Source organism: Caloenas nicobarica, chromosome 2 (genome assembly GCF_036013445.1).
Source record: "Caloenas nicobarica isolate bCalNic1 chromosome 2, bCalNic1.hap1, whole genome shotgun sequence".
Classification (NCBI taxonomy): Eukaryota; Metazoa; Chordata; class Aves; order Columbiformes; family Columbidae; genus Caloenas; species Caloenas nicobarica.
Window position 1 is genome coordinate 23,426,401 of NC_088246.1, and position 24,890 is coordinate 23,451,290.

At 35.1% G+C, this 24,890-nt stretch overlaps 1 protein-coding gene across 3 annotated transcripts in view; it reads right to left on the bottom strand.

Moving 5' to 3' along the window:
* The window catches only part of LOC135986062 (ATP-dependent translocase ABCB1-like), a 39,679-nt gene that overhangs the window by 5,364 nt on the left and 9,425 nt on the right, over positions 1-24,890 (bottom strand). For all 3 annotated transcript variants that reach the window (XM_065629818.1, XM_065629819.1, XM_065629817.1), the window contains 19 exons: positions 24,600-24,771; positions 23,472-23,596; positions 22,526-22,697; positions 20,773-20,886; positions 19,684-19,794; positions 16,892-17,017; positions 16,537-16,740; positions 15,966-16,136; positions 13,377-13,538; positions 11,782-11,964; positions 10,958-11,104; positions 10,479-10,583; positions 8,472-8,549; positions 7,014-7,097; positions 6,467-6,670; positions 5,692-5,792; positions 3,786-3,926; positions 1,710-1,866; positions 1,062-1,259 (listed from right to left, as the gene is read on the bottom strand). In XM_065629818.1, coding sequence (XP_065485890.1) covers positions 1,062-1,259; positions 1,710-1,866; positions 3,786-3,926; positions 5,692-5,792; positions 6,467-6,670; positions 7,014-7,097; positions 8,472-8,549; positions 10,479-10,583; positions 10,958-11,104; positions 11,782-11,964; positions 13,377-13,538; positions 15,966-16,136; positions 16,537-16,740; positions 16,892-17,017; positions 19,684-19,794; positions 20,773-20,886; positions 22,526-22,697; positions 23,472-23,596; positions 24,600-24,771 — 2,755 coding nt within the window. The remainder of the gene's footprint in view (positions 1-1,061; positions 1,260-1,709; positions 1,867-3,785; positions 3,927-5,691; positions 5,793-6,466; positions 6,671-7,013; positions 7,098-8,471; positions 8,550-10,478; positions 10,584-10,957; positions 11,105-11,781; positions 11,965-13,376; positions 13,539-15,965; positions 16,137-16,536; positions 16,741-16,891; positions 17,018-19,683; positions 19,795-20,772; positions 20,887-22,525; positions 22,698-23,471; positions 23,597-24,599; positions 24,772-24,890) is intronic.

Genomic DNA, 24,890 nt, shown 5'->3' on the forward strand with positions numbered 1-24,890 from the left:
ATCCATTATACCAAATGGCACAACTCTCTTTACCAGACCCGCATAGTGCTCACTGTTGTGAACAGCTGTTCTTCTGGCAGTGCTTTTAAGTACACACTCCTTTCACTCAGCTGAGCTTGTGAATTTGTCCACTGTGTTTGTGGTTTCTATGTCAGAGATCTGTGCTTTTCAGTAAACTATTGTTGGTTATTTATGGATACAAACGTTGGTGATGACATTGCACTTGGTTAAAAATGCTTCTGGGGCACCTGTGCTGCTTCTTTCTACACATCAGTTTGCTACACTGGACTGTATGGGCATTTCCAACCTTAAAAAAATCTTGTCCATTGCACCTAGGCCTTATTTAAGCATTGCTTTATCTTTTGTGAATATCTCTGCAGAGACAAGTTCTGAAATCCTTCTTATTCTCACCTCATCCAACACAAAATATGTGGGTTCTTTTTCAAACAAAGTCACTGAGCACATTCACATCAAAGAGAAAAAGGCAATAAGCAACACCATTATGTGAAAAAAAGTATGTAAAGTTGCTGAATAAGTAGGCTTGGAAACCTTAGTAGTTTTAGTTTAAAATAAACCTAAAACTATTCACAATCTCTCACTTGGTAAGTGGGCATACTCTGAACAATGTTTCTGATAAGTCAAAATTATGATAAAAATTATTTTTGTCAATGTTTACTGTTTTAGGAAAAAACATAGCTGCCAGATTCTGTTACTACATTATACAGAAGTGGATATGTATATTTAATAACTTTTAAAGTATTCTTAACATAAAAACCTCAGGGAATTTGCTCTGAATTCAAAGCCATCATTGGGCTGTGGATCAGGCATATTTTTTACCACACAGATCTTGTTTTATTAATTCATTATAATGTGGGAAACTGGGACTTTTTCCATTCTATTATTTAATCGCATTTAAATAAAGAACCCTGATGAGACACTGATTGTCTTTAACATTAAAAATATTTTTAAAATAAAACTAAAAAAAATCCACTATATTTAACCACATAAAACCAAATAAGCACACTCTTAACATTTTCACATGTTCTTACAAAAATACTTACCATTTCTCCACTGAGTGGATCATAAAATCTCTCAAGCAGCTGAACAACCGTGCTCTTTCCACAGCCACTGCTACCAACAAGAGCCAGAGTTTGTCCCTTTTCTACATTTAGATTCAAACCTTGGAGGATTTTGACTTGTGGTCGGTTTGGGTAGTTAAATGCCACGTCTTTGATTGTTACGTTTCCCCCACATGTTTCCTATAATTGAAATAGTATCACTGTTACATCTTTAAGACAATTTGACAAATGATTCAAATAGAATTGCAGAAGTCTCTTTTTTTCCCTGCTGAAAATAGAATTTTGCATTTGCTGGAATGCTGACTTTAACTCTGTGGTCTAAATCTTTGTGAAGCTATAAAATCAAAGAACAGCACTGAACTATTTTAAAAATTGTCATAATTCTGCTGGTTGAATTCCACACAAGTTGTACCTTAGCCAGGTTTTCAAAACAAATAACCTTTAGACAATGTGGGCAAAAGCTGGACTCACAATAGAGAACTTGGTCCATGTTGCGTTTGGATAGTGTCAAGATTACGTTGAGATAAGGAAGTAATCAGAAGGAGAGGAAATAACATTTTGGAGGAATTGAGAAAAGTACTGTCCATATTGTCAATAAATAATATCAGCCATTACACATGGCTTACTTACAGGTTTCTCTCCATCCTCGCTGTAACTATCTATTGAGGGTACTCTTTCAAACAGTAGAAACAAGTGGGCTGCTGATGTCTTGGCTTTGGCATAGTCTGGAGCAAAAGAGCTGGTTTGTCCTAATGCCATTGCACCAAATACAACAGCTGAAAACACTCTATAAAAGAAATCAGGAAAAAAAAAGAGACAGTGACAAAAAGGACAATGGAAATGGCGCTGCAGTCAACTTTTTATTTTACTCGGAGAAAAAAAGTGGACCGAACTTAATAAAGTATTAACCAACTCTTATTGCTTTAATTACTTATTTAGCTCCAGGAATTTGTTTTTATCTCTTTTAATTAAGTGCGATAAACAACCCTCCAATGGTTTTGTTACTTATTAGCACTAATTTCTTTAATTATTAATACTGGTTAACTATATTAAGTCTCAGCTGGGGCTAGGAGGAAAGTGGTCAATGAATGGTAAAATAGTTACTCTAATCCTGTTCTACTGTTGTTGTAGTTCCTCTCTATGGTTCAATGACCTCTGGGAGCTAGCGATTAATTTTTAAGGCATCAATGAAAATAACAAATCAAACCTGTAACAAGGTGACAATAAAGAGCTAATTTGCCATCACAGCTCTGCCGGAAAAATTTGAAGGGTTCAGAACACCAAAAAGGTTGAAAAATACACTATTAGATTGTATGGTGAATGTACACGTGCCTTTACATAAGACTGGTGTCAGAACCTGCTGTCCTCAGCTATTAATTTCTGCCACACAGCACAGGATTACCCATCACTGCAAACTGGTAATTGACATATGAGACCTCTTAGCCTGTTTTTAAGGCAAAGTAAAATAAATTCATTTACATGAATTTTTATCTTTTCTCTTCAGACCTATATAAACTAATCTGGTTTATTCTGCATTTGAACAGCCTGGAAGATCTCACACAGTTTTAGGTCAGACAATCCCTTGCAAGTCTAACAGAGCCACTGGAAGCTCACTGCCCAGCATGCAGGCACTTCCCAACAGCTTCTGGTTAAAATGAGCTGTGTTAACTATCTTTAATCGGGTTGTCAACAAAAAATTGGTATGGTTGGCCTTTCTTAGGTGTTTAAGTCACTATTACCTATACTAGTAGAATCTCATTCTTTTCATACTGTTTTCCACAGGCCTGTATTGAGCTATTGCCTCTTAAATCAGGAATTATATTTCTTCTGAGTTTATATATGAGCTAGAAGAATGGGACTTGAATTATGATAGGGGCTCTTAGGTATTACTGTAAATGATTGGATAAACAATGATTACAAACCCAAGCCAAGGATGAGTTATAATTTCCAAACAATTCCTTTAATTTTTGTACAGTTTCTGCCCTTAAAAACTTAAAAAGTGCCCTTAGAGACAAGCATCTGTCTAAACTGAAAATAAAATGTTCCACCTGGCTATGGGTATGTACACCACTTAGTGTTCTTTCACTCATAGTTCATACTTCATTTCCCACACAAAATTCATTCATTTGAGTGAACAAGCTTCTTATCAGAATGTCATCTAAAACACTTCAGTTATCCTTCCCTTATAGTGAACAGCATCTACCTTATGGAACCCTGTTCTCCATTTATTTAACATGTATTTTAGAGAAGATTTCAAATTTCAATGAATAAACCTGACATAGAAATAATGAAGAAGATGATGATGATGATGATGACCTATTCTTAAAAAGATTTTTACTATAGTATTATGCTTCATTAAACAGGTACACGTATGGTTTTTTTAGAATATACAGAGGACCTCACAGCGACATGAACAATAAGATTGGTGAGAATAAACAAAGTGACGTAAGTAGGATACTTTTTCAACCTCTGGAAAACATAATAGTCAGAAACAGTAACAGAAATCCAAAATCAGGCCTACTTGAGCAGCTCAGACTCTGTAGTCACCTAGAGAATGCACTTTGCAGTATGCTTTCATTATCTTTAAGTACAAAAAAAGAATTTGCCATGTTTTCTTATAGCTTACCCAATGGATTTATGATATCCCTTGCAACAAACAAAGACGTTTGGACTGATTAAAAAAAAGCTTGCAAAAGAGATACTTACAAAAACACGCTTTTATAGTCCATGTATCCATTTGCCACCAGATAGGCACCAAACCGGAAACAGCCAGCATAGCTAAAGAACATCATTGCTTGTGAAAGGGCAAAACAAATTCCAAATATATGTGCCTTCTTTACAGAATTTCTGTAAGAAAGAATGCATATTTTCATAACAATGTGCAATCATACTGAAATCCTGCTATGGAAAAAACAATAAATTGACTTCAGATGATACTGTTATGAATAGGAAGTGTACTCATGCTTAAACAATATAACCCCTTGTCTCCTGTTAGACTGTGTCCTAGAGAAAGTTTGTTTTGTTTCTAGAATTTTATTTACGTTCAAGAATACGGGTGCAGAAAAAGGTGACACCTTAGCTGCTATGTATAGTTATTGTCTTACCATCTCATAGTTTGAGTGTTAAAACACTTCGCAGTTCAGTCCGTGATTACCACTTTGAAGATGTAAATAACACATTTAAAATTTTACTATTGTATCACGTAAGAGGAAAAAAACCAAGCAGAACTGTTAGCTCACCTTCAGCCAGAGACAAATTTTTGTGTCATTTTTCTTTACTTGCAATTTTATGTTAACCAAATAAAAAAGATATTAAACAGCTCGATATTAACACTTGAGAATCTGATTCTTTTAATCAGCCAAAACTCCTCTTTCAAATAAGATTAGGCCTGCATGTATGGTGCAGAAATTTGATTTTGGATAATAAAACTACACCTATAACTAAAAGCAAGGCAGAGAGAAAATTTTCTATAACTACAAATTCTACCAGAAAAAAAAAGAAAATAATTTTATTGCTGCTACTGCAAAGTCAGAACTGTGTGGTTCCTTCTAGAAAAAACACAATACAAACCAAACAAAAGCCAGATTCACAAGTGCGCTTTGTTGGATTAAGAGGCTGTTGTGACTTCTCTTTTACATGGCTGATTTGTGTATTAATCCAGTATAACAGAAGGCCTAAGCTCAATTTTTATAAAATAAAAACTTTGCCTAATCAGTGGTTTGACATCTGCTGAAACATTAACTGAAAAACACGTCCTGTCTTTTCCGAATTGCCCCACAGGGCAGTAAGTTCTTATACCAGAACAACATTAAGATGGAAGCCTTGGAGCAATCCCATCAACGTCAACCCAGAGAATGGTTGGGCATTTTCCTGCAAGATGTGAGATATGGACTCAAAACCTAGCAGCTTGAGAAAAAAGCTAAAGGAATATCTTTCACATCCTGCACTATGCTCTAAACACTCAATTATTATGGGAGAGGTATTAGTTGCACTCCTAATTGTCTGCCGTCATATCTGTGCACATATGCAATCATTTCCTTTACTTTTTTCATGGATGTCTGAGAATGAAGCATTTCATTGTAGAACAAATAAAACTTTAATTAACACTATCTTTTTATTTTTTTACTTAAAGCGTTTTAAGTTTTGCTTTAGTCCAGACAGATTCATATTCCTTTTTTTCCCCACAAACCAATGAATTAAAAAAAATTCAAATGTTTTCAATCCTATTCATACTTTCAAAAATGGTGTAATGCAATATTCAGTTCACATTAAAAAGTTTTTAATTAAGTATCTGGAACACTGAAAGTGGAATGTTAGATTAGAAGACTTCCAAAGCTGACTTAAAACTAATACTTTTCCAAACCAAGTAACATTGCAATAGAAGATACCAGTATTATCACAGGAAATTAAAGAACAAAAATGTTGGCTGGTGGCTGCATCTGTTAATTAAAAATATGCAAAATATTTATATTAATTCTGAGGTAATTAAATTGCACATTAAATCATACACAGAAACAAAATAAAATCAATGTTAGTCCAAGTAGATGTTTGTAATTTATTTTATAATTTAAATACAGATTTTTTTTTTTTAGCTTAGTTATTTTTATTATACCTGTATGGTACATGCAGATGTTCTCCATACATCAACTCAAATTTTTTTTCTCGGGTCAAACTAGCAACAGTTCTAATATTTTCTATGGCTTCTGTGGCAATCTGCAATATAAACACAAATGTTTTAATCAAAAGTTAAGATTATGTTGCAATTCCTTATTCTAAACTAATAAAAAGAGTCTGCTGTGATATATTTTGTATTTTTTATAATTCTTATAAAAATCATGGACCTTTTAATCTCAACTGATTACTTAAACAAGAGTCTAACCATCTTGCTTTTCAGCTCTCATCTTTCTCTTCCAGTCAAGAAATAAAGGAAGGGCAAACAGACTCAGAAAACAGTGGATATATACATATTATCCCTGCAAACATCAACAAGACAAAAGAGAAAAAAAGGAAAAAAGGAGCAGTGTAAGATATCTAAAAGAGATGACAAGCCAAGAAGGAATGACAGAAAAGAAAAAAGAGAATGCCAAAATGAATAGGGTTGCAAAGTAAGGAAAACAGAGATGATCAGAACAGGAGGGAGAAAAGAATATGCCTGAATAGTGATTAACACATTCTGGGGTTTATCAATTATAAAAATAAATATCGGTTAATAACATAAGCCTTCAATTATTACTGAAGAGGTGTTATGCTCTGTAGGTCTACTAGTGTTAACTACACAGAGTCTGGCCGTCTCTGGAAGTTAAATATTATGACATGCTTTGTATTTTGAAGTAGTACATCCATCAACAGTGTTTTGGTCAGAAATAGATAAACTTCTTTAGACCCACCTTTCCTGCAACTTCCAGCTCTTGTTTATCTTTTTTAGCATGCCCAGCCAACATCTTCATTTCAATCATTCCAGCCACTGCAACGATTGGCACAACAGCTAGAAGGAGTAGAGTCAGCTGCCAGCCATAAATTAATGATATAATAATTCCAGTCCCCAGGTTAGCTAGGTTTTGGGCAATAAGTGCCAGTCTGACACCGGTTGCCTGGAGGAAAAAAAAGGACATTTATTGCTAAAGCAACTGCATCTTAAATAAGGAAAGCATTTCCTATAATATTCCTGATTCTCAAAACACTATTTAGAAACTTTTAAATCAATTTTGCTGGTTTTAAAAATTGGAGTTTCTTAGATGATTTTGTAAAAAATTGTCTAGATTACATTTAATTCTTCTCTCCCCATATTCCGATTACATAAGTTTGCACTGCAATTTGTAAATTCTGCTCTTGAAGCTGAACAGACTTTAACTATACCACATATTTACACATAAGGTGCAACCTCACTACACATTAAACCAAATATGAAAAATTCCCAAACAAAATTTTACTTACTCCTTTGACTTGTGAGGCATCATTAGCAAGTCTTGTAGTTAATGCTCCAGTGCTATTTTTAGAATTATCAAACCAGCCCATGTCCTACAATGAGAAACATTTTTCTTAGGACCAGTTTTTGGACATTTCATATAAACTGCAAAGTAAAACTGAGGTCTACCTAATATAACTGAGTTCAGTGTCAGAAGACTGTGTATGTGGCAGTGCATCAGTTCTGAATATTTAGTTGAGTCTAATTCCTTCATTGCACAATGAATATTTTTAGAAAAAGTGTATGTTTGTGGATGATCTGATGTGTCACTGCTGAGAAGGAAGGAGAGCAGCCTGGGGGATTCTCAAAACCAAAATCTACCCTCCCCACTGCAGCTGAATCTGCATCTCCTTGAAGGAGATGACTCTTCATTCACATTCCTTCACAATTGCACAGCTATTTGAGGATGAATTAAGTGTAAAGCATTTTTAAGTTAAGAACTCCCAATTCATTGCTTTGTTTCTCCCCAGACTGAAGAGCCTTAAAGGCTTATTTGGAACCTATGAGAATAAACCAAACCAAACAAGCAAACAAAAAAGAAAACCAAAACAAACTGGTCTATCTGACCAAAGTCAGTTGTTGGGGTCAGGTATACATTTTACAATTTATTCACCACGTGACCCAATATTTAATTTAAACTTTCATGTGTAATATGCATTGAATGAAGACCTAGTGATTGCTCTTCCATTAAGTTTTCAGCGAGGCTGATCTAAAAATCATAGTTCTTCAGATTACAACGGTTTTCTGTCCACATTTCAAACAGTCATGTTCACATTAATCAATTCTGTGTCTACATGTAGCTTTATGTGCAAGACATAAAACCCCAGAAACATCATATTGTATGTTTTAAAATCTAAAATACTTATCCTGAAATCATGCAAGATTAAGGCCAATTTAGATAACTAGATGAATTACTTAAAAACACTACAAAATATTTACATTTTAATTCTCTCTCTCACTATTGTATTAACAAGCAACAACTATAGATTTGGGAACTCTTTGTTAAATAAATAAAACGTAATGGTAGATATTACAATTTAAATCAGACATTTGAAGTAAGAGTGGGGAAAAGAGTGGGGTTTCTTTAATGGAGGAAGGGTACCAAGAAAGCAAAGCAGGCAAATGAACACATAATGGGATACTGCTGGTGCACATCAATTTGTCAGGCTATAGTAACTTGGCTGTAAATACAAGTCCTTTCAAGGAGTACATAAAAAGCTCTTCTACTTGTACTGATTTAAGACTTTCCCTCTAAAGATATTTTGCTTAACCACATGTAATCAAATTGGTTTCTAGACTGATTTAAAGAATCTTCTCTGAAGACAAGTCATAATATGATAGAATAATGCAGAATGCAAATATTTTATAATACCCATACAACTAATTAGTTTTAAAAGCCTGGAAATCAAAATCTATATTATCTTTACCTGTCTAAGCATTGCTCTAAATGCCATGAATCGAAGCCTCATTGTAAGAATTTCTCCAGCTTTGCCGAATGCGAAACCCTATTTTAGAAAAGGTACAACATTTAGCATACTATTCCAATTTTTGTGTTTATTCAATAAATATTTTAGATACCTTGTCTACAGTGTCAAACTACAAAATATTGCAGTCTTGATTGCACAAAGCGAATGTAAAAACAGGTATAATAGTCATAAATTCTAGTAGGTTCACGGTACATTCAAATATTTATCGAAAAAATACATAGAGCATAGAAATATTTCCCAGCACGGATTCACCAGCGTGCTTCAAGGAAAAGATCACTAATCAACCACTTGACTTCATTTGTATGAGTTTACTTAAGTCAGATTTAAACAAATGGTTTTTCAGTCACTTGTTTTAAGTTAAAGACTTCATAAGGCAATCTGGGTTCATTGAAGTCAAATGTAAATTTCCCATTAACTCAAACAGAATTAAGATTTCTTCCCTGGAATCCTAACACAAACTGACATAAGTATCAGCAGTAATATGTAAGTGATGTTTCACAATGAATTGGACGTATTTTTAGTCAGATATATGAATCAATCTAACAAGATACACAAAGGAATACGCTGGTTAAATCTTTGGGAAGGTACATTCTCCCTATGTGTTAGTATGACATCAGTGTTTATGGTTTGTTTAACTCACTACCACCTTTATGTGGTTACAAATATTAATTATTTGGAATGTACCTTTGTGAAATTGAACACTCTAAAAATACAAACCACAGATACATTGTACTATGTGATAGCAAGAAAAATCATTCTGGCATGTTCCACTCAGCAAATATTTCTCAGTTGACTTTGATCATTATCTTTGCTGTTCTCCCATACTGTAGTACATTTGCACAAGTATGTGAGTTGGCAAAAATCACAAAATAACATCAGAGAATGGGCAGGATATAAAGAGATTACAAGAATAGTTAGAATTGTTTTCGTTCTCATTAATTTGGGAGTGTTACATCTCAATGAACTCTTCTCACTCACATTTGAAGCATTATCTGAACATTTATAAACTGAGCAAACCTGCTGTAGCCACCTACAGCTCAGTGTTCCATATTCAAGACCTTCTTGCGTGCATATGCAACAAGACAATTCCATAAATAAACCAGAAGGCTTTTGCAAGAGACTGTTTATGCTGCTGTCTCAAGTGTGCTTTATTATTTCACTGTGTAGTCTCACTTAATGGGTAACACTATACAAGCATATTCAGAAATTATAGACCAGACTATATATGAAAATACTTAAATGGCAAAGTTTGCACCTGTACGATTACTACCTTTTTTTTTTTTTTTTTAAGTGTGGCACTGTCGTAGAAGTTAGATAGATATAAGAATTAGGGTAAAGTTAAAATACTTTTTTTTTTAAAGTTGAGATGGCTATAGAGATCAGTGAGAGCAGGAGATGGGGTATTACTGTTCAACCACTAGTACTTAAGCAGGAGGAGACGAATATCAGCATAACGGGTGTTACTTGAGGAACTGGGCCTGGGAATCTTTGTGGGGGCTCACATAAGGAAGGGGTTAAGGGAGTAAAAAAATAGGAGAGCTAAGACAGGAGATTGGCTGATTTGCAATTACTAACAGGTTCGAATACGTGGGCTTGAGAGTGAGAACAGAGTGGTGCAGTGTAAAGGCTGGAGGGGCTGGCTATGAGATGGCAGTGGAAAAGAAGAGCGAGAGAATCCAGAGCTCCATGCTGGGATATGTTTGACTCCTGAAGAAGAAAGTAAGTTTGAAGTGAAGAGGTCAGCATAGGTTGGAAGGTTTCTAACACATGAGAAACTTTAGGTCAAAAAAGATTCAGTTCAGCACAAGGCACATCTGGAACCATAAATGTGGGTTCTGGTTTGAGTTGGAGACATGTATTAAGAAGACATAAATTTTGAGTATATTTCAGATCTGGTTTCTAAAACATGATGAACAATTATAGTAAAGCTAAAATAATAAGACATACCTGGAAAAAGAAAGTAAAAAAGGAAACAATCCCAAGTACTAAAAACATCACTGAATAAAAGTTGCTCTTTTCTCTTATAATGGTCTTGTCGATTTCTGAAAAAATCTATAAAATAATATTTAAATCAACATATTTTAAATCAACTAATAATCTAAAATACTCCCATCTTTCTCAATAACTATGTTTAGCAATCATTTGCATTCATATAAAATTCAAGCATATGTCACATATGATTATAGGTACAACAAGTGAATTTCAGGTTGTAGCGAGATTTTTAGGATTTTGTAAATTTCACATAATTCTTCAGATTTTTGTAATAGTGCTTCATCCAATCCTCCACTATACAGTGACTGTTTAAGACCTGGTTTTATTACAAATAAAATTTGTAATAAAATTTAATATTAATTATTATAAATAAATTAATATTAATATAAACAACTTTTGCTTCATAGTTTTTTGCATATTTCATATGAACTTACCCCTATAATTTCTGAAAATATTATTGCAAATGCAGGTTGTAAAGCTCCATTGATAATTGCACTTAAAGTTCCAACTACAAAGTATGGCCATTCCGTTTTGTTCAGCTTCATAATTTTGAAAAATGAAGCTGGTGGTAATTCTTCATCCTAAAAAAATGGTAATTCTGTTAGGACAAACATGTATGTATTTGGAGAAATATGCAGAAAAAGAGAGATTAAATGTCAGTTTCCTACTCCCAGAATATACTCAGGGGAAGTCAAAATGTATACTTTTTAATGTCATGAAAATTAACTGATTGTACATTTCTTTTATTATTTTAATACAAGGAAGGAAGAGCTGTTATACTATATTTACAGCTCTTGTCATCATATTTTAGTTTCTCATTTTCATTGATTGATACTTTTGGTATTGCTCAATGCTAACTAAACTATTCATTCTGGGTGTATTGCTGTGTGCAATCCATGACTAGATTAATGCAAGCAAATATGAATGCAAGTGTTGTAAGAGTTATATGTTGGGGCAAATCTTCTGTTTCTGATCCAAAAATTAATGTTTTACCTTTATAGACTATGTTGGTATGGTATGTAAATATATGTAAGTATATTTATTTTACAGCAAATTGATTTTCAAAAATAAACTCATCCTTGTTATATATTATTAAAGTCCCATTTTATTTATATAATCATTCATGGTGAGAATAACAAAATTCACCCCATCAAATGCCTCCTTCTTGTACTTTTCTAGAGCAGGAGGATTAATTTAATTTTAACATACCGTGTTGAAAGGAGTCAAAGTTCACTAACAGCTCTGCAAAAATACTTACAGGTGAACACTTTTTCTCATCAGGATCATCATTCTCTGCTCCTGGATTTTTCATGCTTCTCCGAGTTGATTGTCTTCTCAATCCTTTTGGTAAGGATTCTTGAAATTCTGGTTTAAATTCACTAGTTGTGACACTAAGTGCATTCTCATTATTTTCTGATGATGGAACTTCAGCTTCTATTGCCTAAAATAGGGAAGAACATGATGCTAAGATTAATTATGCATATATTACTTTGAACTTTCAAAATTATGAGGTGATCAAGGGAAACGTAACTTGTTTCAGTGAAAAGAGATATGAGGAAAACAATATATAATACTATAAAGCAGATATGAACATCTGTATTATACTTGAGCAGATTTCTGTCTTCAAAGCTTGATTCATATATAAAAGTATCCCACCTCTCAAGAAAATACTTACACTCAGTGGAGGGCAGGGGAAGGGAAGTACCTGCTCTTTTTTTATGAATTAACTCGTAACAGAATTTTAAATTGAGACTGAACCATTTGCACTTATCTTGGGATCTTTTTGAATGAGTTCTCAGTGGATATGCTGTTTGTTCATGAAGTGAGAAAAAGTTACTCTTTACTGCAGAACACTCTTAACAGTTCTTGACTTCAAATGGATGGAACAAGTCAGGAAGAGATTTTGACTGAAAAATCTGAACAGTCTGGAAAAGAGCCCTACTTTTGGTGGTAGTTTTGCCAGTCTCTTTGACAGAATAAGTAAATGTCTACCCACCACTGAGGTATTTAATACTGACTGGATTCAAAGTTGCCTTCAATTTGTATTTTTTTTCCCCTGATAGTTTGTATGTCTTACTGCTTTTTGTACTGCTAATAAAAATTACTGGCTTTTGCTTTCTTTCAATTTTTTGTCATTTCCCCTTATTTTTTATTTTCTTTCTGTTTTATATTTTTCCATTATCAATTTTGCTTGAATACAGAGTTACTTTGAATCTAAGGTGACCAAATGCATTCTCATAGTTATTTTATGAAGAAAATTTTTAATTGGCCTAATTCTTCACTTAATAACAAATAAGCTTCCGATATTTATATTAATTTCCAATCTTTTTGTTTCTGGCTACATAACACTAAAAGTATACTTATCTTTGCACTCAGCATAGCTGGATTATTTTTCTATTTCTTCTGTTCATCCACATGTTTTTTTTCTTTAGAAAGACATTCAGTATGAAGGATTATAACTAAACAGCTTAAAATATGCATGCTCTATTCCTCCACTATCAGCTACTGTATTTTACATTTTATTATAGGCTAAGAGCAAGCAATGGAATAGCAACTACTGTACTGAGCTGCTCTACATTAACTGCCTGAAAGAAAAACATTAAAAAAATCTTTTAAGTTCACATCCCTAGAGGATTAAAAATGTACTATCCTAGGTTTAAATAGGCTTGGTATCAAAACTAGTGGTCTTGCCTCTCAGATTACTGCTTTCCTGTCAAAGTACACTTTTTTTTGCTGTTAACAAAATATGCTGCAGAACTCCCTGTACTTCTGATAGCATACAATAACTCTGGGCATGGAATACAAAAAAAAAAAAAAAAGAAAATGAGGCAACAGCTAGTGAGAAAAAAGTACCTGCATGTTAACGAGTTTGTAGTAGATTCCCTTTCTCTCAAGCAATTCAAAATGGTTCCCTTGTTCTGTGATAACTCCATCTTCAAAAACAGCTATAAGATCTGCATTTCGGACTGTTGACAGACGATGAGCTACTACAACTGTGGTGCGTCCTTCCCTTGCCTAGAAAAAAACAATATTTCTAAGTATATTCAAAAGTTACAAAGTTACAAACCTTAAAGTTTTAAAAATGCTGAAAGTTTTTATATTTAAGCCAATAATTGTTCATTTAAACCTTAAAATCTGTGAAGGACAGTTTTTACTTAGAAGCATTAGAAAATATTTCACACAGACTTGTAAATAATGTCAGTGTTTTATACTCTTAAGTCATTTCCAACTCAAGTAGCTTCACGGGAAATAAAATTCTCTACAATTTCATGTGAAATACATTTCAACTAACTACCTGTCTTTGGATATTTATAAGCCTATCACAAATTATGTGTCAAAAGTCACAGCTTGCCATTGTAATTACCAAACTGTATTAAAATGGTCAAGAAACTTTAAATTTAAATAACCAAACTAATAATCCCAAGCAGTGGAATTTTGTTGGAACCTGGGTGGAGTTAATCTTCAGTGATGTCCCTCAAGGGTCCATACTGGGATCCACACTATTTAGTATCTTCGTCATTGACATAGATAATGGGATTGAGTGCACACCCAGCAAGTTTGCAGATGACACCAAGCTGAGTGGTGCAGTTGATTCACTTAAGGGAAGGGAGGCCATCCAGAGAGAACATGACGGACTTGAGGAGTGGGCCCATGTGAACTTCATGAAGTCCAACAAGGCCAAGTGCAAGGCCTTGCATCTGGGTCAGGGTTATCCTCAATATCAATACAAACTGGGGGATGAATCCATTGAGAGCAACCCTGCAGAGAAGGGCTTGGGAATACTGGTGGACGAAAAATTAGACATGAGCCTACAATGTGCACTTGCAACCCAGAAACTCAACCGTATCCTAGGCTGTATCAAAAGAAGTGTGGCCAAAAGGCCAAGAGAGGTCATTCTCCCCCTCTACTCTGCTCTGGTGAGACCCTGCCTAGAGTACTGTGTCTGCCTCTGGGGTCCCCAGTACAAGAAAGATGGAGCTTTTAGAGCAGGTCCTCAGGAGTGCCACAAAAATGATCAGAGGGCTAAAAGACCTCTCCAGAGAAGAAAAAGTGAGAGAGTTGGGGTTGTTCAGCCTAGAAAAGTGAGGGCTCTGGGGAGACCATATTGTGGCCTTTCAGTATATAAAGGAGACTTAGAAGTGGAGAGGGACTTTTTACCTGGGCCTGTAGTGACAGGACAAGGGACAGTGGTTTTAAACTGGAAGAAGGTAGATTTAGATTGGATCAAAGGAAGAAATTTTTTACAATGAGGGTGGTGAGACACTGGAACAGGTTGCCCAGAGAAGCTGTGGATTCTCCATCATTGGAAGTGTTCAAGTCAGGTTGGACAGGGCTTTGAGCAACCTGATCTAGTGAAAGATGTCCCTGCCCATGGCAGAGGGGTTTGACTAGAGGGCTGAGGTATTCACTGCCTTTTTTGCCTCAGTCTTTACTAGTCAGACTGGCCTTCAGAAATTCAAGGACCTGGAGCCAAGTGAAAAGGTCTGGAACAATGAACAGGCTGGAACAGACTGCCCAGGGAAGTGGTTAAGTCACCGTCCCTGGAGGTGTTTAAAAGACATATAGATGAGGTTCTTAGGGACATGGTTTAGTGCCTGAGTTAGGTTAATGGCTGGACTTGGTGATTTTGAGGGTCTCTTCTAACCAAAATGATTCTATGATCTTTAAAGGTCCCTTCCAACCCAACCATTCTATGATTCTGTGAGTCCCTAGGTTTTCTGCAAAGGTTTATGAGGATCCAACTTTATAAGATAAAGTGACCAAGAAAAGCTAGACAAATAACTTCTCTATTAAATGTATTTCCATTAATAACTCTCCTCAGACTGTCTTTCTCTATCCAACAGCAATAGGAAGCATTACAGTATTCCAGCAGAATCTGATTGAGTAAATTCAGAATACCATTTGGGGGTACAGATCCAGTAGGAAAATACAGACTACTGACTTGCACCAGGGATCAGCTGTCCCTTAGTGAGACAGCTCTACATTAAGAACAAAACAAGCACCTAGAAGTATTCATGCAAACTGATGCAAATTTTCCCTTGGAGTGTTTCCTGCCAAGTCACTGCTACAATCATTTATGACATGCTGGTAGCGCTTACCATGTGTGTCAGGCTTCCACATAAGTTAATTAGATAGGTGACTGACAACAATATGCGTGTCAGTAAGACAAATAATTGCAGGGGATGGTGTTTATACCAAGAAAATGTAGATTTAAGCTTAATAATGAAGAAAATATATTTAAATCTTCTCACTTGAAACAAGATTCCTCTCTGTAATGCCTGCAGGATCTAAAAATTCTCTGTGCAGAGAATATTTACCAAATCCAAGTTTACCTTTTGTGTTTTAAGGGTCTCTATTTCTTGCAGGTCTTTCAACAAATGTCTGGGAAAAAAGTAAATATTAGGCTCCTGCTTACCTGCTTCATTGTAGAACACTACTGACCTTGTCCAGTGCTGCCTGCACAACTGATTCACTCTCAGTATCCAAGGCTGATGTTGCCTCATCAAGCAAAAGAATTTTAGGATTGCGAACCAGAGCTCGGGCAATTGCTATTCTCTGCTTCTGGCCTCCACTCAGCTGTGCCCCTCTTTCTCCAACCATGGTTTCAAACTTCTACAAGGCAACCACACAAAACACTCAGTGGCACGGACCTTTAACCAAAGAAAGGAAGTGCAAAGAAAAGGCACATGGGCATTTGTAGCCCTGGCAGTGTCCTCTCCTTCCTCTACAACAGTACAGGATAAACATCCACTTTGTTTTACCCGCCTAACTGTTTGTGTCCGCAGAATTCTCATAGTTCTTCAAATGCTCACCAAGTCATGACCTAAAGTTGGAAAATTAACATTATGCTCCAAAGTTATGAGGCAACTCTGCACAGCTCTGCTTATTCACAGCTCCGCTTATTCACAGCTCCAGGGATAGCTTGCTCTGTTTCTGAGAATCCCTTCTTAGAACTGTTTGAGACAAGGAGGTTGAGGAGAAATTATTTCAGCAGGATGGCTGCCTTGCTTACATTGGGTAGCTTCATGATGAAGTCATAAGCATTTGCTTCCTTGGTGGCTTTTTCAATCTCTTCCATGGTGACGTCCTCACGGCCATAACGAATATTTTCTGCAATGGTAGTAGCAAAGAGCACAGGCTCCTGATTTACCACACCAATAATCTCCCGCAGATATCTTACATTTAGGGTCTTAATATCGTGCCCATCAATGGTGACCTAAACCAAAGAAAAAAGACAAAAACTGTTAGACCTAAGTGTTTTGGTGAGGGAACCTCTCCCCCCAGGTCGGAACAAGGGCAAGGAGGCCAGAACTAGACTTCCAACGACTGTGACACACAGAGCAGCCATCTCACTTGTGGTATCTTACCGTGCCTTCCTTGGGATCGTAAAATCTCTGGATGAGCTGGACAGTTGTACTTTTCCCACAGCCACTGCCACCAACCAGGGCCAATGTCTGGCCACAACTGACCTTGAGATTCAAGCCCTTCAGTATCTGTGCAAGTAAGAAAGGTAACCAAAAACATAACAGTATGTAAAAACGTCAGTGTAAACGTGAAGAAACTCTAAAGACTACAATAAAATAGCCTTTATATTTACAGCAGAATCTGGTACAAATTAAAATCTATAAACACATGAGTTTAAATTTTTGATAACTGATGACTTCAGCTTAATTTTCTTCATATTTGCATCACAACTGGTCCAATATCAATGTATTATACAACATACTTCACAATTATCCATATAATGAACCAGTTCATATGACATGATAATAATAATATGATTACTACTTGTAATTATTATATTTAAAATATAATACAGAAACAATATGGTGCAATAATTCTGTATTATGTTGCCTCACCATGCAAAATACAGGAAAACTATTGTACAGTAAAAGTCATGGTTAAAAATGAGAGAATACGCTCTATATTGTTTTGGAGGGAAAGGCATTTTAGTAACCTTGAAGTATCCTTAATTTTTCCCCTTTTGATTGGAATTGCTGATGGGGCTTTTTTACAACAGTGACATTTCACTGCACAATAAACAACCTTTTTGTACTAGTCAGCATAAAATACAGCATTTCACAACCATGGAAGATACAAAGTTTTGCCCTCCTTCGGACTCTTACAAAGGGTAAATGTAGCTCTTCAGTGCCATGTAGTTGCTCTTTCATTTTACTTTCAAGAATATAACCTCTATTGGGCTGTGTAATGGGGCTGGAGAACAGACACAGAGTTAGCATGTCCACAGCATGTGTATTTAATTTTGCCCACCTTTCTGCTTATTCTGCTCACCCGAGTAGTGAGAAGGTACAACAACAGGAAAAAAAGGAATAAAGTGGTTTTGTTTCTACTTTACTTGACCAAAGGTGTACAGGAGTCTGCACATCTTTCACTGCTTTGTACAACTTCTGTGGTTGGAAATGTATATTGAAATTGAGAAAAACATATTTTTTGCTAATTAGTTTTCTGGAAGGGCTAGGCTACAATGAACCATGCATAGCTAAATGTCAGCATCTGTATCATGGATAAGTGCATTTTTCCATTCTAAATGTACAGACATGCACCGATATGTTCTAATACTCTCCCAACATACTTCCCAATACCTTGCAGCTCTGTGTCCTTGTCACCGTCTGCTTCTTCCTAAATTTCTACCCTCAGCACTACTGTTGCCTCTTCGCCCTTAGTAACAATATTTATCTGCTTTACAAGTGAAATATATCTCACTGTTTAGGAACAAGAGGCATAGACAAATTATAACTTTTAGTATGCCTTATTTTGCTATAATATTTTTAGATCAAAACAAGAAGTCCAACATAAGTAAGAACAACTGAAAATTTATGAAGCAGCCTTATTTAATCTTCTGGCCATAATGCTATAGATAATTTAGTTTATACCTTCTATAGAACAACTAAACAAATCTAATGTAAATAAAACAGCAAATAGAAGTTGATCTAAAACTTGTACATTACCACTGATTTCAGTGGACTATTGACTTTTTCCTATAAAATCTATAATTAAATCCATTTAAGCTGTTTTTAACAACTTAAAGCAATCAGAGAACACAGAGTAAGGACAGCAAGTAAATCAGGCTAGTGAGATAGGAAGTAACTTGCAGTCTTAATCATGCCTATCTTTGCTGCACTTAATCCCATTGAAGATAAGAGTTAACTTGAAATTCAGGTAGATTAAACTTACACAGAGATGAACTACCCTGAGTTATTGGACATCCTCATTTTTCTGTTTACTATAGCTTACTATAGTTGAAAAACTCAATAAATGCTTGGTGTGGCCTTAACTTCCTATAATTATTATCTCTGAAACCATAGGAAAGAAATCCCTATTTGTATTGTACCTATATAAACTTAGAAAATAATCCACTGAGATCAATAGTTGTTTTTTAATTTATATTTCTATATGAAGTAAAATCAAGCACATTCACTTCATTCACTTTCTTGATAGAAGGAAAAGCTGTAATATTTAACATATTTATGACTAAAAATCGCTTTAAAAGAAAGCTCTGTGTCTTTCTTTTCTGCCTATCGAAAGTAAGAAAGATCCCTTTATCAAGGTCAGTGATTTTCCTTCAAGGAGGGAAGGAAATAGTTACATAGTGCAAAGACACTCTTCATGAAAACATTTTCAGAAATCATTCAAATGTCTTCCACCTCCACTGCATTAAGACTGCATTTTAAAAAGCAAACTTTTTCTCTGTCTAGACAGACATATATAGATTCTGATCTCTATTCCAAATATAACAAGTCCTTCCTGGATCTGCTTTCTTTAACTGGTTGAGGTATAGTCTTAACAGAGCTTCATTACAGGTACTTTTGAAACCCATTATCTCATTATTATTACTATACACAAACACTTGGGGTAGATGCCTAAATTCAGATTCTGGTAGCAATGAATCTTTACATTTTATTGCATAGCCACACTGACTATAGTTTTAGACAGAAAATTATTCAGAAAACTTAAGATTTAGTTAAGGTGTAAATAATTCTAGCTAAAATCACTGTGATGACAAGGTAGTCTTATACAAATTAGAGAATCAACTTGGATTTGTTATGTTTTCAACATAATTTTATAAATGTGACTTTTATTTTTTTTTCCTAACAAATGATCCACATGTTTAATATGTATACAGTTTCATTTACAGTACCTCAACATCTGGTCTGGATGGATAATTGAAGTAAACATTTTGGAATTCCACGTTCCCTTTAATGCAGTCTGGTTTGTAACCTGTTTCTGAATAACTGTCAATTTGAGGTTCCTGTGCAAAATAAAATAAATTAAAACAAACAAACTCATTTCTGAATGATTTTTTTTCATAAGGAAGTCCTAGAGTGCACCATTATTCTGCAGAGATATTAAATGTAATTTTAAAGTAATTTAGGTGAGATTTCTGAAACATGTAAACTGCGTGATGTTTTGCTGCCTCATTACTACGTTGATGATCTGCTCATGCAAGCATACTTTTCTATTTTCTCCATTTAAGCTTTTGTGTGGATTTAGTACCTTGTCTTTAAGGCTGTACCCACAGCTGGCCATAATTTGAGATTGATTTCACTGCATGATGATTAACCTCAACGAATCATCTCTAATGAGCTGTTCATACACTGTTCATTTATAGTTTTGCTCTTTCTACTGAAAGAGTTTGTGTGAGAAAGAACCAATCCACTGAACCACTAAGAAGAAACAGTGGTTTTGTTTCCATCCAGGGTGGGTCTAGAATTTGAAACATGTCTTAACATGTCTTAACAATAACCCAAAACAAGCCATTTGCATGTCATAGAGCTTTATTAGCTAGTAAAATCACAGCTTTCCTGATTTCCAGCTCTCTTGGCAACTGGAACACATATCCAGGTTCCAGGTTGTGTTTTATTGATTTGCTGACACGCTAGTGGTGGTGACACTGATACCTCAAAACCTATGCTCATATACCTACACTGGCTGTAATCTATATAGCACCATAGACATGCCCTTCATGAGAAAAACATGAGAGGATACCTCCAACACCAAGTGATTCGGAGATCCAGTACTTTTACCTTTGAAGAAAGAACTGATAACCCTAGAGGACAAACAGGAACTGACTAATAATAACACATTCTATCTGCTTTTTTGTTTCTATTTCTGGTTATTTTACACACTGTTATTTACTCTTAATAACTTCATATCCATAAATAGTGCCTGCACTTTAAAAAGAAGGGTCTCTCCGTTTTGAAATGAGGGTGGTGGCAAAGATACTTACATTGTCTATTATATTAAAGACTGCATAGGCAGCTCCTCTTGCAGTAGCAAATGCCTCTACACTTGGAGCAGTCTGTCCAATACTGAAAGCTCCAATCAATACAGAGAAAAAGACCTGAAAGAAATGTTTGTAGTGACATATATCAATTCTTATTTAAGCATAGAATTGCATTTATTTATTTACATTAGGTATCTTTGGGTCAGGAGGTTCCATGCTAATTAAGAGATGTCTAAGGAATCTAGAATTAAAGAAAAAAATGAAAGGGTCTCTCTTAAACAGAGAATAACATCAAGAAAATGGCTTTTAAGATTCAGCTGAGAGCTGAGCTCCTGCACAATGTGAGTGTTGCGAACATATTGATAAGAAGTGAAAAAGTGACTGAGACCTGCAAAACCCGTGCCAAAAAATGTGTAAGTACACTTGATGTCTCAGGGTTTATTGCACTAATTAATGCTTTGGCAAAAGATGTTCCAAAGATCAGAAAGTATATTGCATATCTTCCAATGCAACAAAGACAGATATGCAAAGCGATATCATGCTGTTTTCAAAGTGACAGTGAAATAGAAGTATACAAATTCAACTTCTCCCTCATAAAGTAATAAAATGTCCCTCTGCTGGAATGAGAGTGACTGCAAGCAAACAAGAGCAGAAAAAGAAAAAAAAATTATTTTCTCAGAGAAGCATATTTTATTATTCTCAGCTTAGTATCAAACTAAAAGTAATAAAAACGCACTGTTCAGAGACCATAATAACAGCCATAGTATATCAGAGCAAAGGTCCATCACACCCATTACTTTCCTCCAACAGTATTCATTCATAAATGTGATACCTAATAAGGCAACACTCTCCTGTTCATATCATAAAACCACCATTCTGATGAACTACAACATCCACAACAGAAATTGCAAATTCTTTGAACTGAAAAAATTACATGCAAAGGCATACATCTTACTGAGATGTTCTGTATGCCAGCCTGCATTTTAAAAATACAGTCAGGCTCAAAAGAGCCATTAACACATATCAGAGCCATTTTTCACAAACTTCAGCGATTCATAAATAAAACAAATCAGGTAGTTTTAAAAATATATAAATTTACACACATGGTCTCCTGGCTGGGCTTCATCATGGTTAACGAAGTTACTCTTCTTCCCATATTTGTTTGATATCTCATACAAAATTAGAATGGTTAAAGAGAAGAATTTAAGCTGTCACTTATACGGCTTTCTCCCTTTGGTTAGATGGCGACATATCGCCTACTCATGAGTATATTTTCCTCTCCCTTGCATTCTAAAAATATTGAGAAGTCATTCCAGGGTCTTATGGTGCAAAATATAAGAAAAATATCCATAAAATCATCTACTCGGACCACGCAACAGCTAAAAAAAAAAAAAAGTATTTGCTTCTTCATCCTGAAAATATATTTAGCCCCACAAACCTGAAAACGAATAGCAAGTAGGAAGGATACTGTACTTCAGTTTTTGACTGAACAGTTTCTATATCAGTCTGATCTTATGGAAGTCATAAAAAAATGCAGTTAAAAATAGCTTGTTTTATTTAGCTTGATGTAGATCTTGAGATACCATAGAAACAACATGTGGACTTTTGTGTTGATAATCTTTTTGTTAAGGAGATGCTATTTTGCCAATTTTGGCTCATAATTCTTATTAACCTCAAATAAGTTCCCAATATAGACTTTAATGTATTTTCTTTAGTATTTGTCACTATTGTTGGGAATTTCCTCATTAATACTTACTGTAAGAACTTTGCCAATACTGTAGTCATCATTTAAGACCAAGGTAGTACCATACCAGAATGCCAATGCATATGATGCATATATCAGTAAGAAAGCAGCACCTATAGAAATATTAGATGTAATGGCCTTTTTTATTCCCATCCGTTTAGCATCTTCTAAATTTTTATGGTATCTGGAAGGAACACAGAAGTTCAAAATAGACTCAGACTTTTAACATAGCACACAGCACGAAAAACTCTGTGGGTGAATTAGAAAAAGAACACTCATAAAGTACAAGAATATATATAAAATACATAACTCTAAGACTGTACAAAGGTAAGCCCAGTAGTCAGGCGCAGAGACTTGAAGGTAACTCCTAAAAAGGCCAACATGAGTCAAGCTGGTATACAGAAAAAAAACAAGGGCACTACAGCGCAGGGACTGGCATTCAAGTTTCTTAACCTGCAGGACAGTGAACTTTGATCATAAACCCTTCAGGACAGGTTTGGAGATTATAATTGTTAGCTTAAGATAAAAGTTAAAATATACCACAAGAATGATGTTTTACGGTATAGTGAAAATCGAGATATTGTTTACTAGTACCTTCAGAATAACTACTGAGTAATCAGATTACCAAGGATACCATTGTCTCTTCTCATGGTAGGGCCTTTTTTTTTGTCTAAAGCTCTCACTGTGTGGTACTTAGTTTGTACGCTTTCTAGAGTAGAGACAATATATCAACTTATTTTGGTATTTTCTAGAAAAATAATTAATTGTCTTTCAAAATGTAGTGAAACTTGTAACCCATAGTGAAACCTGTAACAGACCATTTTGCATTACCTAAAAATCCAGGAAGCACAAGATTTACTTGTTTGACAGACTTTCAACAGCAAAGATAAAAGAAAATTTCAAACCATTTGAAGTGAGTACTTGAAAATCAGCTGATGAGAGCAAACATTGCTCTTACCTTTTAATTTCTTTTTCCTGTCCTCCAAAAGCTATTACAGTACGGATTGCTGCCAGAACTTCCTCTGCAACGGCACCTGCTTTTGCGTATGCAGCTTGTTCTTTGTCAGTGAAACTAGAGAGAATCTAATACAGGATCACATTTTTTGACTTAAGAAAAATAGAACGAGCTCAAGCACTTCATAACAGGTTTTATCACAGTTACTTTCTTCCAGTATGAAGACTTTCGATTATATTAGGTACGAGTGCAGAATGTTCAATATCAAAATCCTTAAATACCTCATGAATCCAATCACATAATTCAACATTACCCATTCTCAACAACTAAGGGCTGGATTTTTCAGTCTGCTTTCACCCAGTGCAGAAGATTAGATAACGACTCATACCGAGCTGGTGTGGTTCTCCCCAGGCAGATCTCCTCAGCTCATTCTCATCTCTGGCTACCTTAACCGGAGGGCTCTACGGTTTATATTAATTGGCCACAGTCCATGAAGACTCTTAGCCTGTAGGCATACTTAGCACATGCTTCTCTACTCCCACCTTTTCCGCAATATACTCACTCAAGACAGAGAAGGATTATATGATCTTTGAAATGTAAGAGAAATAAAATACTACAAAAATCTGAAGGCTTTCAAACTACAAATGTAAGTCACCAATCCCATGGTAATTTAGTACTTGTCTCATCTAAGTCTGTCTAAAGTTTCTTATCAAAGCTGTTAACAACTGTGAAAAGAAATTCTATGTCTAAGACCAAGGCTTGATCTAATTTAATTTTTCAGGAGGTGCAATTATTCCTTCCAACAGAACAGGCACTCATGTGGATGAAGTTTAACAGTCACACATGTGGATTCTACTCATATATCTTGCTTCCTTTTCTATATAAAAATATGCTATATTGGCAGAAACAGCTTTAAATCAAACAAATCTGCACAATCTACAGGAATTATAATATTCAAACTACATGAAGGTACTTATATATGGTTCATCTAAGAGGTTATGTACATAGACGTTGTCTAAAGCTATAATTGTTCTAAGCAACACATTCTAAGAGTAAGAATTACAGATATGTAGATTTATTTCATTATCTCTCTTTAATATAAAACCTGGCACTGAATGTACGTTAACCTACCTTTGCCCACATGGCTGCTGAAGCTCCCAGGACAGGACTGACTGCTAGTATTACAAGGGTTAATTTCCATCCTCTTATGAGACCAACAATAAATCCAGCTATAAATGTTGTTAATGATTGAATAAGCAATCCAATTTTGTCACCTATTCCATCATTAATCTTGGAGACATCACTGAAAAACAAATTACATCCAGACAGGAAGAAAATGTAGAAAGTACAAGAAAGCTTTTCAGTTTTGTTACATGGGCATCTGTGTAGAGGACAATCTTTATTATTCAATTACTTCCAAAC